The following is a 23,171-nucleotide window of genomic DNA, read 5'->3' as shown; positions in this document are numbered from 1 at the left end:
TGCTTTCACGTTTGTGGACGATGCAGTAGTTTCATTTGTTTTCAAAAATACAAAACCAAGTTCCTGATGAGTGTGACATGGCATTTAAATAATATTCAGTATTAAATAGGGCTGGATGCAGATGCGTAGTTGTTTTCTAACCTTTCAAATTGTGAAGTCATTCAGAATGAGCAGTGTCTTCACATGGACAAATATAATCATTAACATTTAATCAAAGTCACTTTTTTGGGTTCTTTTATCACACAATTTATTTGAGGTTGCATTACCTGACATGTTTCGGCATGGACTTGGGAGGCTCCACTGTATTTGTAGTTTTTTAGCCGAGGTAGCGCTTACTTGGACCGCAAACCTTTTGATTGATTGATTAAAAGATGTCAGCAGCAGAAGACCTTGTCCATCCATCCAACCATACATACATAACATGTAACAAAACAAATCCCCTCACAATATTTATGAACACGTCTTGTGAACAAGCACTGCAGTCAAGTCAACCAGTAAATTTATGCTAATGTTAGCGAAAGCAAACGAATGCATTCAATACTTTATTGTGTTCCCCAAGAATAATACAGCACCTTCGATGCAATTTATCTGGTACAACTAGTCAAAATACACTCACAAGAAGACTAAACATAGAAAACACAGCTCTGAAATCAGAAGAAAGACCGACACTAATGCTACGATAACGAGGGCATCGGACACGCAATGATATCAAGTCGAGTTGATTTGTATAGGCCTAAATCACAAGGAGTCTCAAAGGGCTTCACATAGACAAACAATTGACAACAATTATTCTCAAAGCATCCCCTGATCTTGAGCTCCCAAAAGGGCAAGGAAAAACTCAAAATGAGAAACCTTGAGAAGGGACCACAGATGGAAGGATCCCCCTTTCAGAATCACCAGGCTGCAATGGATGCAAAGAGGGCACATCAAATACATCATATGGAAATCCAAAAGTGGATGTCCAGGCCAAAGCCAAGAGCTGTCGGAGGAGCCCTCGATCGTACTGGCAGTCTTCGAGGAGGGTAATCCGCTGCAGTTCTGTCATCCTGAATTTGGTCCATAGAATTTTGCAGACAAACCGGGGTTTTCCTTTGAAAACGGCAGCCAAAGATGGTCACCTGATGACAACGGCTGTGTGTTGTTGTTTGCAAGTGCAATTTTGTCCTCACTGTTAAAGTAAAAAGCACCACGAGGAGGACACTATCGAGAACCCGAGGTTGATTTATTTGAGAAATCAGAGCTCTGTAACAAGGGTGCAACCGTGCAAATTCAAAAACAGAGGCAGAGCGCAGCATGTGTGCTTAGTTGGGAAAGTAGGCTGAAGGCGTTTTGCTGCGCGGAAACTCTGAGAAGGAAAGACAAGAATCGGACGGTGAGTGTGCACATGGTTCAAGGTGTGACGTGGCGCTGCCATTTTGTGCTATCGTGAGTGTACGACATTCACCTCTGGCGATGAGCGCGTTGGGAGACCCGCCAACGGGGCCGCTGTCGTCGTCTCTCCTCTTGAAGTATTTGGCATCCAGACCGCCAGCGCTCAGGCTCGCTCTGTTATAGAGAAATTCATATTTCACGTTTCCTCTTCTGGTGAGGAAGCCGTCTCAAGCGACTCACGCTGGCTTGTAGACGACGTCGGGCATTGCGGGACTTTTGCTCACGTGAGGATAAAAGTGCGCCTGCGGGGGACAAAGAAAAAAGAAGGCGAGCACTCGCGTGCTTCCAATCCAAAAAGATGACGACGCTCTCTCTTACCGCTGACGTCATGACGGTGGCCGGCGGCGTGCTCTGCGGCGGCGTGCTCTGCGGCGGCTCCGCAAGCATCTCGCTCAGCCGCTTCTCGTTCAGCTGCTTGTTTAGCCAGCCGATCACTGACAACGACACGGACAAAAGATGCCGCGTGAAAAGGCTGCGCGCCCGAGACGAGGCGGACGCTTGCGCTCACCCTTCTCATTGCTCCGCAGCAGCTCCTTTGACTCGGCCAGCTTCTGCGTGCCGGACTCCAGCTGCTCCTTCAGACTCGCAACCTGACAAAGCGCGTGTGCGCACAGATAAATCAACAAAAAATGCACAGATGGTCAAAAGACATTCAAAGAAAGTCAGCAGACTGGTACAGCAGGCACGTGCAAAAAGCGAAGGAAATGCAAAGCGAGCCACACGCAAGCGCTGGCTCGACTCACCTGCCGGTCCTTGTGCTGCAGCTGCTGGTGAGCATGGCGCACTTCCCCCTGCGCTTGCTCCAGCTGTGCGGAGGTGTCGCGCAGCGCCTTCTCCTGCTCCACCAGCGCCTCGTTCATGTCCTTGTTCTTGCCCAGTTCGACTTGCAGTTTGCATATGAATTTCTTGATAATCTCATTGGCCTGAGAACAGCGCCGGACGTCACAATACTGAGTCTCTTGGCAGCTTAAACGCAGGCCCCGTCCATTCGCGGTCCTCGGCAAAATAATTGGCGGCGCCGCCACAATCGATTCTCTCTCGTGAGACACCAAATAGCAGCAGCAGGCGGGCAATCTGGGAAAAAGCTTTGCGCGACCGCGGCGGCCACCACGCACATTTGCCACGACGAGCGAGACGACAAACCTTCTTCAAATCTGCGGACAAAATCTCCACCTGGGCGTCGAGCTTTTGTAGCTTAGCTTCTTTGCTGCGGGCGTCCTCCTCGAGGGTTTCCTACACAACAAAGAGGAGGCGGCGTGTAGTGGCGCGGCGCGACAGCCCCCTCCCGACCGGGCCAGCCGGTGCCGACCTTCTGCTGTTGCGCCGCCTTCAGTGCCTCGTGAGTGTGACTGGCGTTTTGCTCGCGGTCTTTGGCTTCCCGCTCCAGCGTCCCCACACGCGTCTGCAGCTGCTGGGCCAGTCGCTCGTTGGCGTGCAGCGCCGTCTCGGCCGAGTCCCTCTGGCGCCGCGTGGACGCCACCTGCTGCTGGAAGCGCTGGCACTCCTGCGCGCACGCAACACAAGCCATTGAGCCATATGGTGGAGTGACGTGCACAACAATTCGTCCATCCTGGCTTCCCGCTTTGGGTCAGATGAAACGGCTTCACTCAAACGAGGTGCGTTTATGAATACGACCAAACAGAAGTGTCAGCATTTCCTTATTCTGCCTTTTTGGACTGGTGCCGTGGTTGTAACTATGGGCCTTGGCTCCAAGAGTGTGAAGCCTGTACTCTCATTGTGTAGGCAGTGAAATTTGACACCTAACTTTTCTTTTCATGTGCTCTCTATCAGGCGCTGTAAATATGACAGAAATGGCAGACGTACCTCCTCGGCGGCCGCCAGTTTGGCCTTGAGGTCCTTGAGGGCGGCCTGGTTTTGGTAGTTCCTGTCGCTCAACTTCCCACAGGAGGTCTCCAGCTGCACCAGGCGGCTTTGCATCTGCTGGCTGTCGCGCTGGTGAGCGCTCTCCAGCTCCTGACATCGCTGCTGCATCTGCTGCTGCTGGCGCTCCTGCAACTGTGACATACCATCATCACCCGGCGCCACAGGGTCGGCCGGAGGGGGTCGAAGAGTTGGGCTTACGTCGGCTGCCTTCTGCCGCTCGCCGCGCAACTCGTCAGCGTGACGGCTGCAAAGCGAGTTCCTCTCAAGAGTCCATTCCAGACGCATGCGCTCCATCTCCGACAGCATCTGGGGAGATGCGTGACGCCGAACCTGATTCAATCTCATTTAAAAAATTTAGTTTGAGATGGACCGATTATCGGAAATCTGCATTTCAATAAAATGATAATCGGTCCGTTATTACGGAGTGCTGGTGCGAGGCCGAAATTGCACAATTTCCAGTTTGCGTATCGAAATTGTTTGCTCGGTTTTTAGATTTGGCAACGAAAAATGGCAACAAAGAACAGAACCTGCTCAGCGTCGTTGAGCCGCCTCGTCAGATCATCTTCTGTCTTTTTCAGTTTTAGCTCCAGTGCTTCCTTCTCAGCCTGAAACGCAACAAGACGACGTGACATCGATTGTTGACAGTTGTCAAAAGCCACTTTGAAAGAATAAGATGGAAAATAAGTTAGAACATAAAGCAGGAGTCTTTGATTCATTTGAAATAATTTGGCAATACAAGAATTGTTCATGTACTTATTTTAAATCATAAATAACTGGCTATTTACTTCCAACTAGATTCAATCGAACTAACTCAAACAAAAGACTTCATTATCCAAATCCACATTTTCACATGGACAAGCTCATCATGTATTGAGTGGGCCTATTTGTCCGATTTCAAAATGAGCATGGGCCCCAGAATCATCCTGCTCTTGGAGTGTCACCTTGACAGAGGCCAGACAGGCAGCCAGGTAGTCTTTGACGTGTTTGTCAGAGCCCTGCGTCAGCCGCAGAGAAAGCTGGTAGCTGTGCTTAAAAGAGTTGGTCTCCAGCACACTCAGCTGGCCGGGGCCATCCAGTGACGGCGAGTCGCATGAGAACAGCAGCTGGAACCTGCAGAGCATTTAAAACAATAAAATGAAATAAAAACAAAAAACCAAGAGGCTGCCACAGCGAAAACAACAAAGGTACAGCCGAGTACCTGGGATGGCTGCAATTCTGCTCTGACTGACATTGATGAAGAAGCTGCACCAGCATCTCAGGGAATGAGGCAAATTCAATCAATAACTCCTGCTGGACTTTCAAACTAAACAGAAAAATAAAAGAGCACTTGAAAAAAAGCACATTGATGCAGGAAATGGAATTGTGGCCACTTCTTCTTCGGCAAACCTTTTGAAGTCTTCCTCAGAGATTGTGAGGCTGAAGAAAAAATGCGGATCCTCGTCATCGGTCAATCTCACCAGAAGATCCTGATGAGCAGAAGACAGACGATGGATTTCAAGCAGCATTCATACCGCAGAGTGGATAAACAAAAGACATACTGTTGACGTGAGCGTAACTCAATAGGCTTCTAGAAAAGGCTGCCACAAAGAATAAGTGCCAAAGTTACAAGTCAGCAATCCAAAGCAACAAAAACAATAACAAAGGCAAAAAGTAACAGCAGGCCAGCTGGCAAGAGTCCTAAATATTGGAAATGATCCAGAGGTTCGCCACATTAGATGTTGGCGTTTCGCTAGTGGACTGACTGCTCTTGAAATATGCAATCATTAAAAGCAAGGAGTGCTCAAGGACTTTCTTATTCCAAATAAATGCCATACTCACTCGTTTGCAAACAGCACGCTCAATGGTAACGCGGATGCGTGCTTTTCTGTAATAACAGGAAAACATACCTCATCATACAGATGAAACCATTCTATTTTTTTCCCTCCGAAATCAGTAACTTATTCAGCTAAAGCTTTTGCGAAAAGATTCGGATGCAAAAACAAAAGCCAATACGAGACAGATACAATGAATGACAAACAAAACAAGTCATCGGAACTTGACAGTACACTGACACTACACGTGGGCGCTCAGGCAGGACACGTAAGCGGCTAACTTGTAAAATGTCCAAACAAAATACCAAAGTACCTTTCATCGCAGTGTCGACATCTAATTATGACTCTGACAACTTGGCTAAAAATTGCCTCCATGATGGCCCGCCGTTGCGATTGTATTTTTTTCTTCTTTGGTAAGCTTCTCTTCTTTTCCGGCGGACTGTCGGCAAATTGCGCGTTAGCGCCCTCTTTTGGGAGAACCGCAAACTTGATTTGACTGGACGTTTGCTGTTGCTGAGCTAAATAATAGTTCATACTGTACAATGTATTGGAAGAATGACATGTGTTGATTTAGTGGTAATCTTTCCAATGATACTGCGAACAGGCAGGCAGGCAGGCAGGCAGTTGGGGGAAGCTTTATACGTGCCTTCTTTGTCTCCGTTCATTTGTTGACAGTTAAAGACGTGCTTCTTACTTCTGCCACAATCCACTCATTTGAATCCCTAAAAGGTCAATTCTCCACACACAAGTTGTAGCCATTGAAGACAACTCTCTGCCTCTGTGAAATTCTTTGTGACCCACCAAAAATTGTGATGTTCAAATTATTCACAACAATGACGACTTAATGGGACCCTTTCTAAAAAATAAAAAAACAAAAAAATAACAGTCGGTTTCATATAAAAACAAGATATTAGTTCAAAGACAATTAAGAGTTAGAAAGGTAGTCTCGTAGGTCTGGGCTTTTCTGTCACTTTTCACTATTTTTTTGATTATTTCTGTCACTATCCCCGGGATAGGCTCCAGCATGCCCACCAACCCCGTGGGGACAAAGCGGTACAGAAAATGGATGGATGGATAAATCTAAACTATGCTACTAATAAAGACTTCATATAAAATATGTACGATTGAAAAGGAAAGAAATAATACAAAGTGATAGTAAATAACTAAACTACGTAATATGGCCATCTAGTTTTACAGTACACGATGCGGTTCTTCGTTCGTAAAACTTGCTTTGGAGGCCTTTTTTTTTTTAGTGTAAAGTGCTCCAAAATCAAATAACAATTCAAATAAATCAAATATTCATTCACACTGAAAATGACTCATATTACTTAAGTAATTTATTATTGGAGTCAGAAGTCAAACTACTGTACAGTTGGCCGAAGACCGTTGGGTGCATAGAAAGTCGCTGGTGATCTCCTTGTAACCCCTGGCCTCAGTCAGACTGCTTCCTGTTGAACAAATGACATTCACATGATGGTTATTGTTGGGGAGCCTAGGATCTTTAAGTTATATACAGTGGACCTCCTACACCTGATGGTGTAGCGGTCTGCTATGTTACACACGAGTAATGGGGGAAGAAAGAGTTGCTGAAGAAATAAGTTGCATTAGCGTTCATTTCTACTCTGTATAAAAACATATTGCAAATTCAGCAATGTTGTCATAGTAAATTTATAATATATATATATATATATATATTCTAAATATTATATTATATATATTATATAATATTTGTACTTGCTTTTGTTCTTACCATCCATGAGGTTGTAGAGGTTGCAGTAGTTTGTACCATGGTCTTTTATGAGATACCAAGTCTCAGAGATTGACATGGCCTAGGGACACCATAGGGAGGGAATCGGAAGACGGACATCAAACATCACATAGTCAGTGATTGAAAGGCAGCGGTTATTCATTTCAGACATTGTAAGATGAGTGGAAACCTACCGAAACATGACAGTAGTTGTGGAAATAATCGGGAAGTAGGCGGAAATGAATAACATCCACATATCTCTTAACGGGATGCATGTGTTTGGCAGCTATAAAGTGGACCGAGGCAGACTCTAACTGGAAGGCACAAGCGTACACAGTAGATAGGATTCACACTGTCACACATACATGATAGTCTTACTAAAGCAAATAGTTGGGGGGGGGCACGGTGCGATACCAAATGTGACACCAGGGAACATGCTTTTCTTTGGTGTTCGATTAGATGGTAACTAATTAGACATCCATTGCAGTAGGTGGGAGTGGCGCTATCACTGTAAGAGTGTGCGTAAGGAGTAGTCGCTCTACAGTGTAGAGCGAGCGCACGGAACATACGCACGCACACACAGCACAGAGCAGGCGATAAAAAGTGCAGTACTTATTTTATTTACTCATTATTTCGAGTCCCTTTGCCTACCTATTTCTTGCCACTTAACAAATATTTCACATTTTTCAAAGTTGAAATTCAACCAAATTCTGCAAAATTTCATTTTTCTACTCTAATTTCTACATACTTCAACCGATTCAACTCGTTCCAGCTTTCAACTGTTCATCTTTTGCCTACCTATTCCACACCTTCCCACATTTTTCAAATTTGCTCTCTTTCCTCCCTATTCCCCAACTTCCCACTTACCATAAATTCCACATTTTCAAAATTTGAAATTGGCCCAAATTCTCCCAAATTCCATTTTTCACCTCTAATTTCCACATTTTTCAACCGATTCCAACTTTCAACTCTTCATCTTTTTCCTCCCTATTCCCCAAATTCCCACTTAGCAAAAATTCCACATTTTCAAATTTGAAATGTTCACCTTATTTCTACATTTCTCAAGTAATTCAATTCGTTTCAACATCATTCGGCAGCATTCCCCAAAAAGTTATTCAACCATTTCGCCTTCACACGCAATTTCTCCAGAATTGCAAATTCTAGTTATTTTATTTTTCTTAGCATAAAATGGCAGTTAGTCAAGAATGTTTGTAGTTTAAATAATTATAATTTTTTTTTTTTATTTCAGACAAAGTGATACACTTTGAATCTGTTCTGTTACAGACTAAAAAACAATGTGATTAATCAAGTTATTCTTTATTGTAAGTTGATCTTTCTTTTTTTTTATTTATTTTTTGTTTTTTCTTTAATGTTAATAAGGGTACAAGCAGGGGGGGGGCGCGAAATGTTTTCTTCTCCCGGGGGGGGGGGGGGGGGGGGCATCACAAATTAAAATAACTGAGAAGCACTGTTATGTTACGTCATGTTATGTCTTAATACCTTCTTAATATCTGGATGATCAAATTTGCCCAAATGTACATATTTTAAAATATATTTCTTTTGCAATATCCAACAAATTTACAAACATAACGTTTTAGGTACAATTTTAGATATTGCCATATCTCAATCACACATACAACCTTGTACAAGCATCGTTGTCCGCCCTGCCTGCAGCCGGCCATGGTTTCCCACTTTCTTATTTGTAAAACCAGGGATTTGTAAACCGTTTGACAAGGTATGCCAAAATACCTGGAAGGGGTGAAACAGTCAATGTTATTGATAGGGCACTTTCACTGACACGGGCCATACAAAAACAATGGACAGTTCTTTTGAATGAAAGTTGAATTGCAATACTATAAAAATCCTCTTTACTGCATCTCACTGGCATGGGTTATACAGAAAAATATACTTTTAAAATAAAAGTGTCATTATCAGACTTAATTCATCTCTGAGAAATGACCTTGGAGATGAGTCAGTGATGCTGTCGGTTGCCCAACTGTCGCTATGCCTCTGAATTAACGGTACATTACATTCAACGTTGAATGTCCATCCATCCATCCATCCATCCATCCATCCATCCATCCATCCATCCATCAATCCAACAAATTGGCAGCATACTTCATGTACTGTATTGGTGAACTAACTACTCCTTTTTTGAGAAAGTGTATTTTCCAGTGACATGTAGGCTGCAAATGCACCTAACTTTCTTCCTGCGCTATTGATTACAAGCAAATTTACTCAGCATCTCCCAATTTCTCTCTTTAATTCTAATACCATTTACCTCAAGTATAATCAGTGTTTCTGTCTGTCCATAATATTTGACCATGGGGTGGCCTCAGATGTGAACATTGACACAATTCATTCATACAATTATTATTCATTTTGTTAACAACCTATATTAGCTGTGATGATTTTTTCCTAACAACAAACAATAAATAAAAAAGCAAAAAACACCTTTGTACCAACTAACATGCACACAACATGCTTATCAAGGGGAGGGTTTGTGTTGCCATAGTGCTTATTAAAAATAGACGTATCTGAAGGCAATAGTAAACAAACAAATAATAGAATAATAAAATGATATAATAATAAAAATAAATCTTACCATTCTACTTTGCATTGGGCATGTAAAGGTCCAGCAAGGCAAAGCTCATTAACACCAACTGCCAAGAACATTAGAACCAAGCAAGTATTCATGATACATCAAACCATTTACAAATGCTCCAACACTTCAGAAGGCAAGCAAACATCCCGAGACTGTCATATGCTTTTCTGGAAAGGAATTTAACTAAATTCAATTTACTTCAGTGGTACAAACAATGAATGCTCAAGGATTAAATGAGATGAAGGTGGAGCTACATCAGGGGTCTCAAATTGGTGGCCCGTGGGCTAACTGCGGCGCCCGGGACAATCATTTGCAGCCCCCGCCAGGGCCAGACTGGGAGATTTATTCAGGCCAGGAGTCAGTTTTGTGAGCAGGCCACACGTGCATGTTCACCCCCACACGAGAGCAGTGAAAGGAGCAGTGAACAACGGCATCTGGACGCCACGCGTGTGTGACAGTACCTGCAGTGCATAGAGATGCAACACCACTGGATATGATGCCAAACAAAGTCGCCTCCGCCCACCTCTGCGTCATTTCAATTGTGCTTTTTTCCCTCAGTGAAGAAAATATTTAGTTCCCCATCGCTACAACAGCATTATTTGTCTATGATTCGGGTCTGGGTTTTTACTGAAAACATGGATGGCCAATTGGTTGAAATTGAGATTTGTTGAGTCCATGGATGATCTCCAATCACCATTCTTTTTATGTGTACGACAACCACGAACTTGACTGAATTTGTTGGCACCTGGACATTTTTTGATGCATCCAGGTTTGTAGATTTTCTATATGAAGGAAGAGGTTGACATTGGGGGTCCTTCACCAAGCTTCCGTCATTTCAGGCCCGCCCGTCCGAACACAACCCAGACAAAAGTGGAGGTAACACATTTGGGACAAGAAATGGAATTTATTCATGGAAAAAGAAGTCAAAAGATGTGGTTTTGGTTTCATTACCAGCTGCCTGCCAAGCTCATCTTAAATTGAAGTTCATGGTACTTTGTCATGAATGAAACTTTTGAAGTGTGTTCATGGTTGAATGTGGGGTGTCATGAGACACCTGGGTCGTGAGGATAAGCAGGTCAGACAATGGATGGATACTTTTAAAATGGCTTGAGGCAGGGCTGTCCTGAAGAGCCCTCATCCAGCCTGTTTGAGATGTCATCCAACTGCAACGCATCCCATACCAAGGATGAGCTCAGCAATAAATTTGCAAAAGCCTGACGATTAGAATCAAGCAGCCTGGATAGGTTCTCTCAGGACAGGACTTTGGCAGCCCTGGCTTTAGGGCTGCTTGTGACACCTGCAGAACAAAAGGTGGACTGTGCAACAAAGAATCCAGTCAGTCTTTCACACTGAAAAGTCCGCCAAGGAAGGGAAGAAAACAGTCGCTACTCAGCAGGAGACAAAACAGACAACGACCTCTGCTCCGGGAGGATGAAGACGAGTCACCGTGTCAGAGGATGACGAGGAGCAGGAGGATGACCAAGAGGACGGCCAGCAGCACACCAATGGCGCACCACTGGCGGCGGTCTGCGCCGTCATCCACGGATGGGCAGAGTGAGGGAGGGAGGGAGGGAGATCAGGTGTGAGAGATGCCAGTTGGCCAGCCCAAGTCCTTCTAAATTTGAGTGCCTACCGCTGGTCATGTGGGACACTTTGGCCAGTTTCTTCATGACGTTGTCCAGTCTGGAGTGTGTGTTGTCCATCTCCTGGGAAAAGTCGTCCAGCATACTGCAAAAAAAAACAGACGCACACAACTAAGCGCCGCTTTTCCTCGCCTGCCGTCACGATGGGAGCGGGGCCATCTTACACAGCCTGCTCGTCCAACTCCAGGCCGATCCTCTCTGACATGTTCTTCAGGACGCCAATGGTTCCCGACACAAGCTCCAGCTGTTCGTCCTGCTGCTCCGCCATCAACTGACGGGAAGACCGAGGAATGAGCGAAGACGGCCGGCGAGCGTTTTCCGGGCCGGCCGTGTGTCTCGGCCAACCTGTTGCTGAAGTTGCTGCTCCTCGATGAAGTGGGAGTTAGCGTCGTGCAGGCCGCACGCCGGCGGCCGGTACACGTTGCATTTAGCGCCGTCGCTGAGCAGCACCTGCACACACGCAACATTCTTCAGACCTTAGCGCCTGAGCACACAAACGCGTGGTCATTTGCGCTGGACGCCGACGGAGCACCCGCTTGTCTGTCCCGTCGGCAAAGGTCACGGCTGGGCCACCGGTCATGTGCTCCTTCATTTGCTGCATAGCATATGGAGGGAAGAAAGGCCGCATGTGACAAGTAGCTCAACGCAAATCAGACACAATGAGGCGTGGCGTACCTTGACACTGCGTTTGGTGCTGCTGATGAAGGCTTTTCTCTTGGCCAGCTCACCAACATCCAGGTTGAACTTCCTGGGGTTGGACTCCACGATGCGTTGGCTGACTGTTAAGAAAGCAGACACTGGCGGGCCAGCTTTGAGCCAAAGGGCAGGCCATGTTCTCACTTCCTCGGCGTGGACTGGACTGACCGACCGACCGCTCTTAAAAGCTCTGAATGAGCGAGCACCTCCTCCCTGCCACCCACCGCTTCAAAAAATCTCATCAGAGTCAAACTACTGTTCCTTGCACAGCAGGCTAGCCTCGGCCTGAGCGTGCTTGATCCTGAGGGCTATTCCCGAAAGTGGGATATGTGAAAACTTAACTTACTCTTGACATCCGGGAGCGACAAATATTCACAAACGCTCTCCGAGAACTCACGCATGCACACTTGTATGTGCACACGCACACACACACACGCAAACACACACACACACACACACACACACACACACACACACACACACACACACACACACACACACACACACACACACACACACACACACACACAGCAAATAGAAATATCGCCTTGTGAAAAAGCTCAACCTTCTTCTCCTCTTCTAAGCAGCTATCTACACCGGGGAAAGGATATTGATGGTCTCATCAAGGTCTTCCAGGTCCCACTCGATGGAGCGCAAACTGTTCCTCAGCTCATTTGTGGTCCAGTCCATCTCCTCCTTGGAGGCTGCACCCCCTTCCAGCAGCAACTTCCTCCATCTGCAATGGAGGGTTTGAGCACCACTCACAGCCTTCTGCACCTCCCTGTTGACAAGCAAACAGGCAAAGTTGGGGGTGGCCAGCTGTCATGGATCATTCTTGGGCAACAAAAACACGGGTGCAATAAGAGGTGAGCTAGAGTCCAATTCAATGGAAAGTTGCTACCTCCGGTAAAAACGAACAAGAGTGATATTTCCTATTTACTCATCACTATTGTGTCGTACAATTGTAGGACGTATTGGCTTTTGACTCAAAGTGTAATCCAGTGGTTCTTAACCTAGGGGTTCAGTGATTGGGGTTCGGCAGAGCCTCCACCTGATTTATTGTGTAAATTCGTGATGACGCATATCTCGCAGAGGCAACAGCCGAAGTCAAAACCAATTTTATGTTTTGAATTAAACAGGGCTTTGGTGAATACGCATATGAATAGTGGGATTCGGTACCTCCGACAAGGTTAGAAAGCACTGGTGAAAACCATGTGAATGGTTTGGCTGAGCCTGTCATTCGTTCGTTGTATATACGACATGAATTGTTGATTATCAACGCACCTTTTTTTCACTGAATTACTGTCAAACGAACGAGTTTATGATTGCGAATATTGCTCTATTATCACATGAACTACTCGATTGTTAGGAATAAAAGATCAATGATTCATTTAAAATCATACGTTATATGCTTGAACAAGTCTATACTTTGGAGATTTAACGCTGACTTGTTTGGTTGTGCAGACACGAGATGTGCCTGCCAGTCCTAGCACGCTAACACTTTCCCATAAGCTTTTCTGACCCTTTGACGACGAAGAAAGGGTCTTCCATGGACATGTTGCCGCTTCCACTTCACTCCATCACTCGCGTTACACCCACGAACAACCTCGACGTCCAGTACGTGGGCCTTTTTCTTAAACGCCGTTTGTTTACATCAAGCTGCGGTGGCTGCGGTGGCTGCGGCGGTGCCTTGGTCAACGGAAATAGCAGAATGACGTCATCGGGCGCCGACTAGGAGACATGTATGCGCCTGCTGCTCTCTTGCGGATAGAAAAGGAGCTACAGTAGAGCACAGGTTTTCGAACACATGCTGTTCCAAAGGCTGCTTGAGAAGTGAATCATGTTTTCCCATTACAATTAATGAAAAAAATTGGTATCCGTTCCAAGCAACAACAACAACAACAAAAAAACAGTCATATTTTCATTTGCACATTTTTGGCCGATCGCGCAACTGCAGCGCACCGTAGCGCGCTGCCGACCGCGCAACTGGTCCGATCGCGCAAGCGCCCGCAGCTCGCCGGGCGCTCACTGTCGCATTGCTTTAGGAGCGTCTTTGTGTTTTAGGACGGCTTTACTGCTCCCACTCGCTTCATTTGGAGGTAGGATTAGAGTTGATGCAATCCTCAGAATAGCGAGAATGTCATAACGAACGGAGTCAGTTGGCATGCGGGTCCTCTCGGCTCATCTCGCAAGGTTCGACATCCGAATTTCGGCCGACATCTCGAATTTTTGGTTCGAGAACCGGGACGTTTGAAAACCGAGGCTCCACTGTACAGTATAAAATAAACCAGCGGGGCACATAGCACATTGCTCGAGTTGAGGTTACTTAACGGAAATGAAAATGAAGCCCAGATGCTTATTACATTTCTGATCAATACATCTTTTATATAGCAATCTCACAACAGCTTTCGTATAGCAATGATACCATAGTTGCTTGTGATACGTTGCGTTACTTAGCTACTGAGAAACTTCAAATGCTTCTTGTAAATCGCTACTTATGTCTGCGGAAGTGAATACTGAGCAGCGCGGCTGATTTTTGGGATGGATTTTTTATTGAGCTGAGGTGGTTTGAAGAGAAACAAGAAACATGTGGGGAGAAATATAGTCCCTGGATGAGAATGGTTTGCCCTTGTGACTAGTGAAACTAAAGCAACAATGAGCTCAGGACAGCCAAAATGAACGTCCACTTCACAGGCGGACAAGGTAAGCCCCACAGAAGGAGAGCAACACCTGGGATCTACTTGTGTCCTTTGCTGGTCTTGAAGGACACCTGGAGGACTTTGTCCCCCAGCCTGTAGCCATTGAGGTTGTGTATGGCCATGGCCGCCTCCTCGTAGTTGTTCATGGTGACAAAGCCGAAGCCTTTGCATTTGTTGCTGCTGAAGTCGCGGATGACCTTGACGTTGCTGACGGCACCGAAAGGTCCGAAGAGTTGCCACAGCATGGCCTCGTCCGCTTCCTGGCCCAGGTTGTAGATAAAGATGCACCATCCCGACGGGGTTCCCGAAGCCCCTCCTCCTGCGCCCATGTGCTCCACACTCATTGGAGAGAACCTGGAGGAGAAAACAGCTGTTACGTGATGGCAGCAATTTTCGCACCACCACCCCTTCCCCAAAAAAGTCCCAATTTGTCTGCAAATTAAAAAAACACATTCTGTTGGAATTCCCATATGCAGGGTTTAAAGCCCAAAAAAAAAACAAGTTGGAGTACTTCCATGTTGAGGTACATCACGGGTAACAAACTCAAAGCCCGGGGGCCAGATACGGCCCGCCGCTTCATTTTATATGGCTCGTGAAGACAAATTGTGCATCAAATTCGTGTATCATGACTGGAATTGCAAATAGTCTTCACTTTTAATAGTATCTCTCTTTTTTTTATTTTTATATATGACCAGTTTTTACTCGGCTGATTTGAAAACGAGTTTGTTTTGTAGCTTTTACTGTATCTAATGAGGTGCTCATACGTTTATTTGGGTTGACCCTCCGAAAGAAGCTACGACTACAATGCGATGACAAGGACCGCGTGCGTCATGATTACGTTTCCTAGTGACTGATGAATGGCACCATGGCTCATTGCCTGCTCTTTGGCATGGTGGCCAAGAAAAGCCGTATATGGTTTTGCTTTTATATTGTCATTTTCCTCGATTCATACTTTTGTGATAAGCCATTCCAGTGACCACTGTCTGTGGCTTGTTCTTTCCTGAGCACAAGTACCTGAACCTCTGTGTCTGGTGGTGCACAGGTCCAGCGAAGCGTCGCGATTGGCCATGGTACATTTGCGACACGAGCTGAGAGTTCCTGGACTGGTTGGGATTGGCAGCAAACTTGACCGTGATGGGCTCGGAGCCGCCGGGAGGCGTGTGCCCGTTGAGCTGCTTGATGGCCTCTTCCGCCTCGGCCCTCTTGTCGAATCGGATGAAGGCCACGCCCCTCGACAGACCTAAATGGCCGAGCGCACGCGTGAGCCGGATGTGACCGCTGCCTGGCGTGCTTTTGTGCTTACCCGATGCCTGGTCCACCAGCACACGGGAATTGATGATGTGCCCGTAGCGAGAAAACATGTCTTCTAGGTCCTGCTGGCTGATGGTGCGCGGCAGGCCGCTAATGTACAGATTGGCATCTTTGATGGTGTCCGAGCTGGGACGCGCGTACGACACCTGCGGCAAAACACCAAACGCTTGAACGAGCGGCACAAAGTCACCAAAAGAAACAGTTGACATATTCGAGCAAAATTTCATTGGCAGCATTTAGTCCATTTCACATTACATCAAAACAAAAGCCTCAAACAAGCAAAGTTTGTTCATAAAAATAGAAAGAAAAGACATTAAAACTTGATCAAAGCAAAACAATAGGTAACTAAAAAAAAAGTCAGGCACAGTAGAAGTGACAGATTGCTTTGTTGAAAATAAATAAATAAAAACAAACGACAATGTTGTGTACCTTGTGGATGCTTGAGAAAGAGCGCTCCCTACAGAGCAGCAAGTGAAAGTGGAACTTTACCTTGATGGTTTTAGACTGAAGCCTCAGGCCGTTGAGGGAACTGATTGCCCTCTCGGCATCACTAGCGTTAACAAAGTTAACAAAGCCGTAACCTAAACTGTTTCCTAGAAACACAAAGCAAAACAACAAAACAAAAAACAACAACAAAATGACAGAGGTCAACAAAAGTGCACAGTGTACAAATGCTCGCTAAGGCCGCATGACCTTTTCCACCAGCCGTGATTTTACAAAAAGAAAAAAGATTGCTACAAATCAAATACATTCCCCTCATGTTGACGATCACAGTGACTCTTTGACAGTGGGGCCAGTTCAACAAACAAACAATTTAGAAAAAGCTCACAGGTCAACACGCCCTCGACGCAACATATTGTAAAAATTCCACATTCAAACAAACACAATGCAACGCCGGTTCCCAAAAACAAGGACAACGCTCGGCGGAAAAACCAAACAAACAAACAAACAAACAAACAAACAAACAGCCGCCTGAACAGCATTTGAAAGGGAACCGGTTGTGAGTGTGACAGAGATGGAAAATCCAAAATAAAATAATTAAAAAATATATATAAAAAAAAAACACACCATTTGAAACTCAGGTCTTAACTGAAAGATGTCAAAGACGTCATGACTGGAAATGATTGTTGCGACACGGGACTCGTTGCAAGGGGCCCTCGCTTCAAGGCGCAGGGAACGTGCGCGGAGCGCCCGCCGTGGTACGTGCTAAGTATGTCCGATGTTGACCGAGCATGTCTCTGTTCCAGTGGCGCCACTAATATGGCTGGCTCGTGTGAGCGAGCGAATGCAAAGGGAGGCACTTCCCAAGACTAATTCTTTCAATGAGATGTGCTTCACCGCAATGAGATAACGTCAGGCGCCCGGACAAACTTTCTTTTCTTTTTCTTTCTCTCCATAAAAAAAAAAAACAACCCCAAAATAACCTAGGAGCACAGTGGGCCTGACCCGACACTGCCCCACACCCCGTTCAGGTCACTGTCATCGTTGTCGTCCGCCGCCGCCGCCGCTAACGTGACAGCACGGTGGTGTGAGCGGCCGCAATGCGATTCAGCAAACAGTGACATACCTGCGACTTTGTCCCGAATCAGCTTGGCCGACTCCACCTCGCCGACATTGCTGAACAGGTTGCGCAGTTCCTCCTGGTTCATGCTTTGCGGCAGGTAGTTGACGATCAGGTTGGTTCTAGAGTTATCGTCCTCGGCGGCGTGCTCGCCGTAGCCATTGTCGTACATCTCCTGCAGGCGCAGCGTCATGACATCATCAAGCGCACGGACGGGCCGTCGCGCCCCGCTGTGCAAAGTCACCTTTGCTCCGCCGGCTCCTTCGGCGTCTCTGATGTCCTTCTGGGACGCCTGCACCTCGCAGACCTGAAACACAGCCTTTGGGTTAAAGGGTCACCTGCCGACACACAAGGCACCCCTTTTCAACTTTGTGACTTTCTCCCACAGGTCGACTCGGCCAGGGTTCGGAGGCCTCTCTCACCTTCAAGTATCTCACGTGTCCTCGTCTCAGCGCCATGCGATTCACTGACCAACTGATGGCTGGATGGTCTGTCTATCCGCCCACCCTTGAAACACAGTTACCTGCCTGAGTAACAGCCCACGACAAATACAGTTGTGCGTGCATAAATTGATACTTCATTAATCCCCAGAAGCAGGTCATGTGCATCATAACGTGAAGGGGTGCCAGTGTGCCACATATATCGATTGTGTCTTTGAGAGCGGTTATTGTGCAGTGATCGCCAACTCGCCACAGTTAATTGCACGTGGATGACCAGGACAGATTCTGTGATGGGTAAAATGTGGAAGACTACTTGAGACAGAACTCACTCGCTATTTTGCTGCTTTCAAATGTATCTTTTCCTTTACAAACGTTTTTTATTAGACTGTTCATTTTCACAAACTAACTATGAATATGTAATGTGTATTTATACAATGCTTCTCATTTCTTGTGTAATTTAATTTATATTTCTTAGCCTTGTATTCGTTGCAATAACCTTTGGTTGGCTGGTTTTTAAAATGTCCAATGTCTGAATGTTAGTGCATGGATGGGTCTTCTTTGCAATGTTGTAATACTGAAATAAACGTCCCAAGAAGTTAGCATGATTGTATTAACTGCTAGTAGTGTTTCATCTCATGGTAGTTCCTAATCGATTGCATGATTTTCAATGCAACCTCGGCCAATTTGAAGTTTCCATTAAGCTAGCCTGAGTGCAATAGTTTCCACGAATTCGCAACCCGAACGAAAACCCAAGTAGACGCATTTTGCAGAAGTTGACTCTCCGAAATTTTCGGTGGGCTTCATGTGATGGCGGCCACGACCTAGCAGCCAATGTTAGCCTAGACGCAAACAAAGAAAATGGTGGCGGGAAGAGGGAGCGACACATTCTTACCTGGAACGACGAAAGTGTGACAAAGCAACAACAACAAAAAGAACTTCTGGCGCGTCAAAAGATTCACAACAGGTCTTGGAGGCGATTGGATTCCAGCCCTGGCGTAAACTCACCCGTACAGACACCTTCACAATCACGGTAAAACTAACGCCACACCAAAAAATTTGCGCGCAAGGCCGCAGGGATATTTTCTCTTCTTCTTCTTCTTCTTCTTCTTCTTCTTCTTCTCCTTCTTCTTCTCCTTCTTCTTCTTCTCCTCCTTCTTCTTCTTCGTTTAACGAGGGTTGGCCAACTCAGGCAGTGCATTTCCGCGTCCCAGAGGTATCTCATGTTAACTGCTTCCATGCGAATAAATCATTTTACAGTAGTCCCTCGCTACATCGCTGATTATTTTCCAAATTGAAAAAATAAATAAATTCACTAATTCAAAATGAAACTTCTAAATTGAGGAATTATGGCACAAAAATTGCCCACAAGCCACACAATTGCAGTACGTACACTTGTACCTTTTTAGAAAAAGTTTGTCAGTTTAGGATCAAGGAGAGGACTCGGATGCAGAGTGACCAAAAAAATAGGAATTTATTCTGATAGGCTTGAGCCGGCAAAGGCCAAAACACCTCAGAGGGAAAACAAGGTGGCAAAACAAAACTGAAATTGTTAAAAGCTAGACTTCAAGGTTTCTTCACAAAACAAACAAGGTTCTCAAAACCATCTTTACATTCACGTGATCGCTGGTACACCTGACGAGACCAGACGCACTGGGGTCTGGCACAAGCCAAGGGGAAGACTAAATACACACAGAAGGGTAAGGGCACAGGCGCCCCCCACTAGGGCCGAATCGGGAAATTACATCTTTGCCATGCCATCAGAAAATCTCAAATTTGTGATCTATACTTACTGTTTGATCTTTTTTGTGTTTTATAATGGCCATGGCGATTTTTGAAAGCGAGCTGCTGACATCTGCAAAAGCAATTTACATTAGTTTTGAGTTCACATATGAATTGTAAATGCATATGGCATAACCTCTTGTCCAAAATCACATTTTAAATGCAGGCTACTCATACAGTTATAAACTTTCAAAAAGATTTTATTCACTTGAGATTTGATTTACTTAAGAAAATCACTACCATTAACGTTTGTGTCAGAAGCTCTTTTTACTGTGAGGATATGTTAGCCTACTGTAATTCCAGCTAGGAATGAGGCAACCTGTTCAAATTTGCCACACTACCTGAACAGACCCCCAGGAAGACAGAAAAGAAGCCAGTTGAAGTCCAGGACTCACCGTTCTCAAAATGGGAGGGGGGCACAAATTCTCACGGCTTGACAACACATTTGATAGTTTCTGTCACAATTCGCGGTAGGGGAAACAAATCGAGCACAACCATCACTAGTGTTGGGGGCGCCTTCTTCTTTTTCGCCAGTGGCGGAAGTGACGCCACAGCCCCAAGAAGAGGCGCAAAATGTCGGCCCCGTTGGAGGTAGTGGTGAGCAGCGACGCCAGCTCTCAGCTTTGGAACGTGTCCGTGTTCGACTTGCACAGCGGCTCCAGCCTGCTTTCGTACCGCGGCGGTAACAGCTCGCCCCGAACGCTGTGCCTCCTCAACGGCCAGTACTTGTTGTCCGCGCAGCTAGCCAAAAACTTCATCAACATCTGGGAAATCCACAGGAAGGTAGAGAGCGAGCGGCGAGCCACACGCACCGCACCGTCTTCCCTTTGATTGCTTTGAGCGTACTCGGTATTTCCCGCTATTCGCTCACTTTCACACAAATGCACAGAATAACTTCACCTGAATAGGAATCGCGCGGGGAGGAAAACGCGACTATCGAAGAAACGAGATGGTGAAATCTTCCATAAAAAAAAAAAAAAGACTCGTCGGCTCTGTCCGCCCACTACTCGTGTTCTTCTTGTTGTTGGTTTTCCTTTTGTCATGCGGATTTGTTTACCTTCGGGGAAATGCTTGCCGCTCGGAAGCCATACCAAGTCTCATATTGGAAAGCACGGTCGCTATACTATGTACGCGCACCTTCCGTTTGGAGCCACCAGAGGGCTTGCAAAAGTGGGGGCCATTAAAAAAAAGCTCTATAGGTGCTACACTATCGATTACTATGCCGCTGTGCTGTTTAAAGGCTGAACGGCCATCCTCGAGTGCACTACTTCCTGTCTTGTGTTTGTAACTTCCCGCAGGAGCAGCTTCAGCAGAAAATAATTTGTCCAGGCGTGGTCACGTGTATCAGCGCCTCCGCAGATGGCATTTTCTTGGGGGCGGGCGTGGCCGAAGCTGTGTACTTGTGGGAGGTGGGTTGCCATCGGCGGCTCTCGCCTGCCGTGTGCAATGTTGATGCTGCTCAACAATTGGCCAGGTGTCCACAGGCAAGCTGCTGTCCGTGGTCACGCGTCACTACCAGGACGTCACCTGCATCAAGTTTACGGATGATGGCAGCCATTTTGTTTCCGGCGGAAAAGACAGTGTGGTTTTGGTGTGGAGTCTTAGCAGGTAGCTGCGCCGTCCCTCATCGGTTTGGAACTATCGTCACTCCTGACAAGATAAAGCCAAAGTCTCTCTCCACCTTTCACCCAAAACACATGCGTGCGTCGCAGTGTGATCCAGGTGGACCTAAGCCACGCCCCTGAGCCTCGGCACATCCTCTCTCATCACTCTCTGCCAATCACAGACCTCCACTGTGGAATGATGGGAGCTCAAGCCCGAGTCGCCACAGCGTCCTTGGACCAAACAGTAAAGGTCAGTTGAGGTCATTATGTAAAATCCATCTCCTGCAGATCTTTCAAAAAGGCTGTGCATGTGTGTGCAGTTGTGGGAGGTGTCTTCAGGAGAGCTCCTCCTCTCAGTTCTCTTTGATGTAGAAATCATGTCTCTGACCCTTGACCCCTGCGAACACTACCTGTTTTGCGGCGGCAGCGACGGGAACATCTTCCAGGTTTCTCTGAGCACTCAGGTGAGTCAAGGCCAATATTTGGGTGAACGCAAATCCTGCCAGAGGTCATTGCGGGTATTTGGACAAAGGCTCAAGAGCCTTGAGTGAAGCCAAAAAAAAAAGATGAGCTAAATCAGCAGTTTAACACAAACAAATGAGAACCTATTTGAGAGAGGCCATTATTTGAGGAAGTGATTTGCAGGTTTGTCTGCGGCAGAGTGCGCCGGCTAATAAATCATTCCAGTGCGACACAGACGGAAAGCGGACTTTCAAGGGTCACAGGTCAGCGAACAATGCCACCGGGAGGGACGAGATGCCACGCAATTGTGGTGGTGACACGCGTGCTTCTTCCCCCACAGGAAGATGGTCACCTGCCTGTCCATGTCCATGGATGGGACGCTCCTGGTGTCGGGATCCCACGATGAGTCGGTGCGACTGTGGGACGTCCAGAGCAAACAATGCGTCCGTTGCTTCGCTCACAAAGGTGTTAGTTGGTGACGGGGATTGCTGTTGCTCACAATGCTTAGCGGTGTTTCAAAGCCAATTGCTTGCAAATGTCTTCTGCACACGGTTTACCAACCGGAGGGAGCCTGATGCTGGCAAGATGAACAGTTGGCCAAGGTTGAGCCAACGACTAAGGATGAAAAGAGTGCCAGAGGAACTCGCTGACGACTTTGGATGGCCAAAGGACTTTGCTTTGACTCTTGCCCGCTTGCTTTGTGTTCAGGCCCAGTGACCAATGCCAGCATCACGGTGGCACCCGCCAACATGTTCCTCCCCGACTCACGACCCCCCGTGCCTCTGCCGAGGTTCAGCCGCCATCGGACGGAGAGCGACGACGGCCGGTCGGGCGAAGTGTGCGTCCGCATCGGACTCCACGCTCAGGTGCGTTGGTGGCACGCCAGCTCGGAGGCTCTAAAATACCAGCGTGGTGGTGGGGGAGGGGTCGACGTGCGTTGCCATCATGACACGAGTGAGCCATTTTTGCTGGCAAGCGTCGGCAAAACATCCTTTTGGCTGGCACTTGGGATTTTCCCCAGCCGTCTCAGAGCCTCTGTCTTTTCTTTTGCGCTCGACAGGAGGAAGAGCCGGGCTACCTGCAGAAAGCCCAGAGTCTGGCTTCCTTGATGAGCGGCGTGACCGACGGGGTAAGCGAGCACTGACCCCATTCAACACGACAGCAAGCCCAACCTGCTTCTCTGACGCTCTTCTTCCCAAGCTGCTTTTGGGAGACGGCGGGAACGGCCACACTCGTGTGGCCGAGTTGGAGGAGGAAGTTCGGACGCTGAAGAAAGTCAACAAAGATTTGTACGACTTCTCGAGTCATCTGCTGACAAAAGCCACGTGAAGCTCAGGCCTGTTCTGTGACCAGCTCTTCTGGTCGGCCAATAAAATCAACAGTCAATTGCTCCACTGTCTTTGATTGGCCATCTTGAACAAGGCTTGGCTCTGGTCCAACAAACAGCAGCTTCTCACTCAGCACGCCATCCATTGTGAGGTGGCGCGCTTCCTCAACT

At 46.7% G+C, this 23,171-nt stretch overlaps 5 protein-coding genes across 9 annotated transcripts; 1 reads left to right on the top strand and 4 right to left on the bottom strand.

Annotated features, from left to right (window-relative positions):
- Positions 1-283: 283 nt before the first annotated feature.
- On the bottom strand, positions 284-5,575 carry sass6 (SAS-6 centriolar assembly protein). Its single transcript, XM_085928034.1, has 16 exons — positions 5,440-5,575; positions 5,134-5,179; positions 4,702-4,781; positions 4,514-4,618; positions 4,257-4,425; positions 3,843-3,920; positions 3,514-3,621; positions 3,256-3,447; positions 2,741-2,935; positions 2,575-2,664; positions 2,175-2,354; positions 1,940-2,021; positions 1,750-1,865; positions 1,612-1,673; positions 1,445-1,545; positions 284-1,345 (listed from the first exon to the last, which is right to left on the bottom strand). Exons 1-16 carry the CDS (start codon positions 5,499-5,501, stop codon positions 1,302-1,304), a joined length of 1,710 nt encoding a protein of 569 aa, XP_085784160.1. The 5' UTR covers positions 5,502-5,575; the 3' UTR covers positions 284-1,301.
- A 901-nt stretch (positions 5,576-6,476) lies between these two features.
- Positions 6,477-9,570, bottom strand: LOC147046708 (uncharacterized). Its single transcript, XM_085928796.1, has 5 exons — positions 9,479-9,570; positions 8,514-8,622; positions 7,068-7,187; positions 6,877-6,955; positions 6,477-6,574 (listed from the first exon to the last, which is right to left on the bottom strand). The coding sequence occupies exons 1-5, from the start codon at positions 9,568-9,570 to the stop codon at positions 6,483-6,485; spliced, it is 492 nt and encodes a 163-aa protein (XP_085784922.1). The 3' UTR covers positions 6,477-6,482.
- Positions 9,571-10,362: 792 nt separating this feature from the next.
- On the bottom strand, positions 10,363-13,541 carry stx6 (syntaxin 6). Its single transcript, XM_085928003.1, has 8 exons — positions 13,340-13,541; positions 12,429-12,598; positions 11,797-11,891; positions 11,654-11,716; positions 11,467-11,571; positions 11,286-11,392; positions 11,112-11,206; positions 10,363-11,005 (listed from the first exon to the last, which is right to left on the bottom strand). Exons 1-8 carry the CDS (start codon positions 13,372-13,374, stop codon positions 10,929-10,931), a joined length of 747 nt encoding a protein of 248 aa, XP_085784129.1. The 5' UTR covers positions 13,375-13,541; the 3' UTR covers positions 10,363-10,928.
- An 806-nt stretch (positions 13,542-14,347) lies between these two features.
- LOC147046706 (ELAV-like protein 1) lies at positions 14,348-19,149 on the bottom strand. 4 transcript variants are annotated; one of them, XM_085927557.1, is made up of 8 exons: positions 18,721-19,068; positions 17,811-17,895; positions 17,633-17,695; positions 17,395-17,563; positions 16,317-16,420; positions 15,820-15,973; positions 15,531-15,756; positions 14,348-14,870 (listed from the first exon to the last, which is right to left on the bottom strand). In XM_085927557.1, exons 2-8 carry the CDS (start codon positions 17,844-17,846, stop codon positions 14,555-14,557), a joined length of 1,068 nt encoding a protein of 355 aa, XP_085783683.1. In that variant the 5' UTR covers positions 17,847-17,895; positions 18,721-19,068; the 3' UTR covers positions 14,348-14,554. The 4 variants fall into 4 exon arrangements, with proteins under 4 accessions (XP_085783683.1, XP_085783685.1, XP_085783682.1 ...); XM_085927559.1 differs by having other exon boundaries at positions 15,531-15,973; positions 17,633-17,726; positions 18,721-19,149; XM_085927556.1 differs by having other exon boundaries at positions 15,531-15,973; positions 18,834-19,148.
- Positions 19,150-19,984: 835 nt separating this feature from the next.
- wdr18 (WD repeat domain 18) lies at positions 19,985-23,063 on the top strand. 2 transcript variants are annotated; one of them, XM_085927554.1, is made up of 10 exons: positions 19,985-20,390; positions 20,906-21,016; positions 21,082-21,215; positions 21,320-21,461; positions 21,532-21,675; positions 21,872-21,936; positions 22,014-22,138; positions 22,382-22,539; positions 22,734-22,802; positions 22,874-23,063. In XM_085927554.1, the coding sequence occupies exons 1-10, from the start codon at positions 20,181-20,183 to the stop codon at positions 23,000-23,002; spliced, it is 1,287 nt and encodes a 428-aa protein (XP_085783680.1). In that variant the 5' UTR covers positions 19,985-20,180; the 3' UTR covers positions 23,003-23,063. The 2 variants fall into 2 exon arrangements, with proteins under 2 accessions (XP_085783680.1, XP_085783679.1); XM_085927553.1 differs by having other exon boundaries at positions 19,988-20,390; positions 21,857-21,936.
- Positions 23,064-23,171: the final 108 nt, after the last annotated feature.

The sequence above is a fragment of the Syngnathus leptorhynchus genome, chromosome 13, assembly GCF_054491065.1.
Source record: "Syngnathus leptorhynchus isolate UIUO chromosome 13, UIUO_Slep, whole genome shotgun sequence".
Classification (NCBI taxonomy): domain Eukaryota; kingdom Metazoa; phylum Chordata; class Actinopteri; order Syngnathiformes; family Syngnathidae; genus Syngnathus; species Syngnathus leptorhynchus.
Note: the sequence above shows the minus strand (reverse complement) of the source record. Positions and strands in the feature narration are given on the sequence as shown.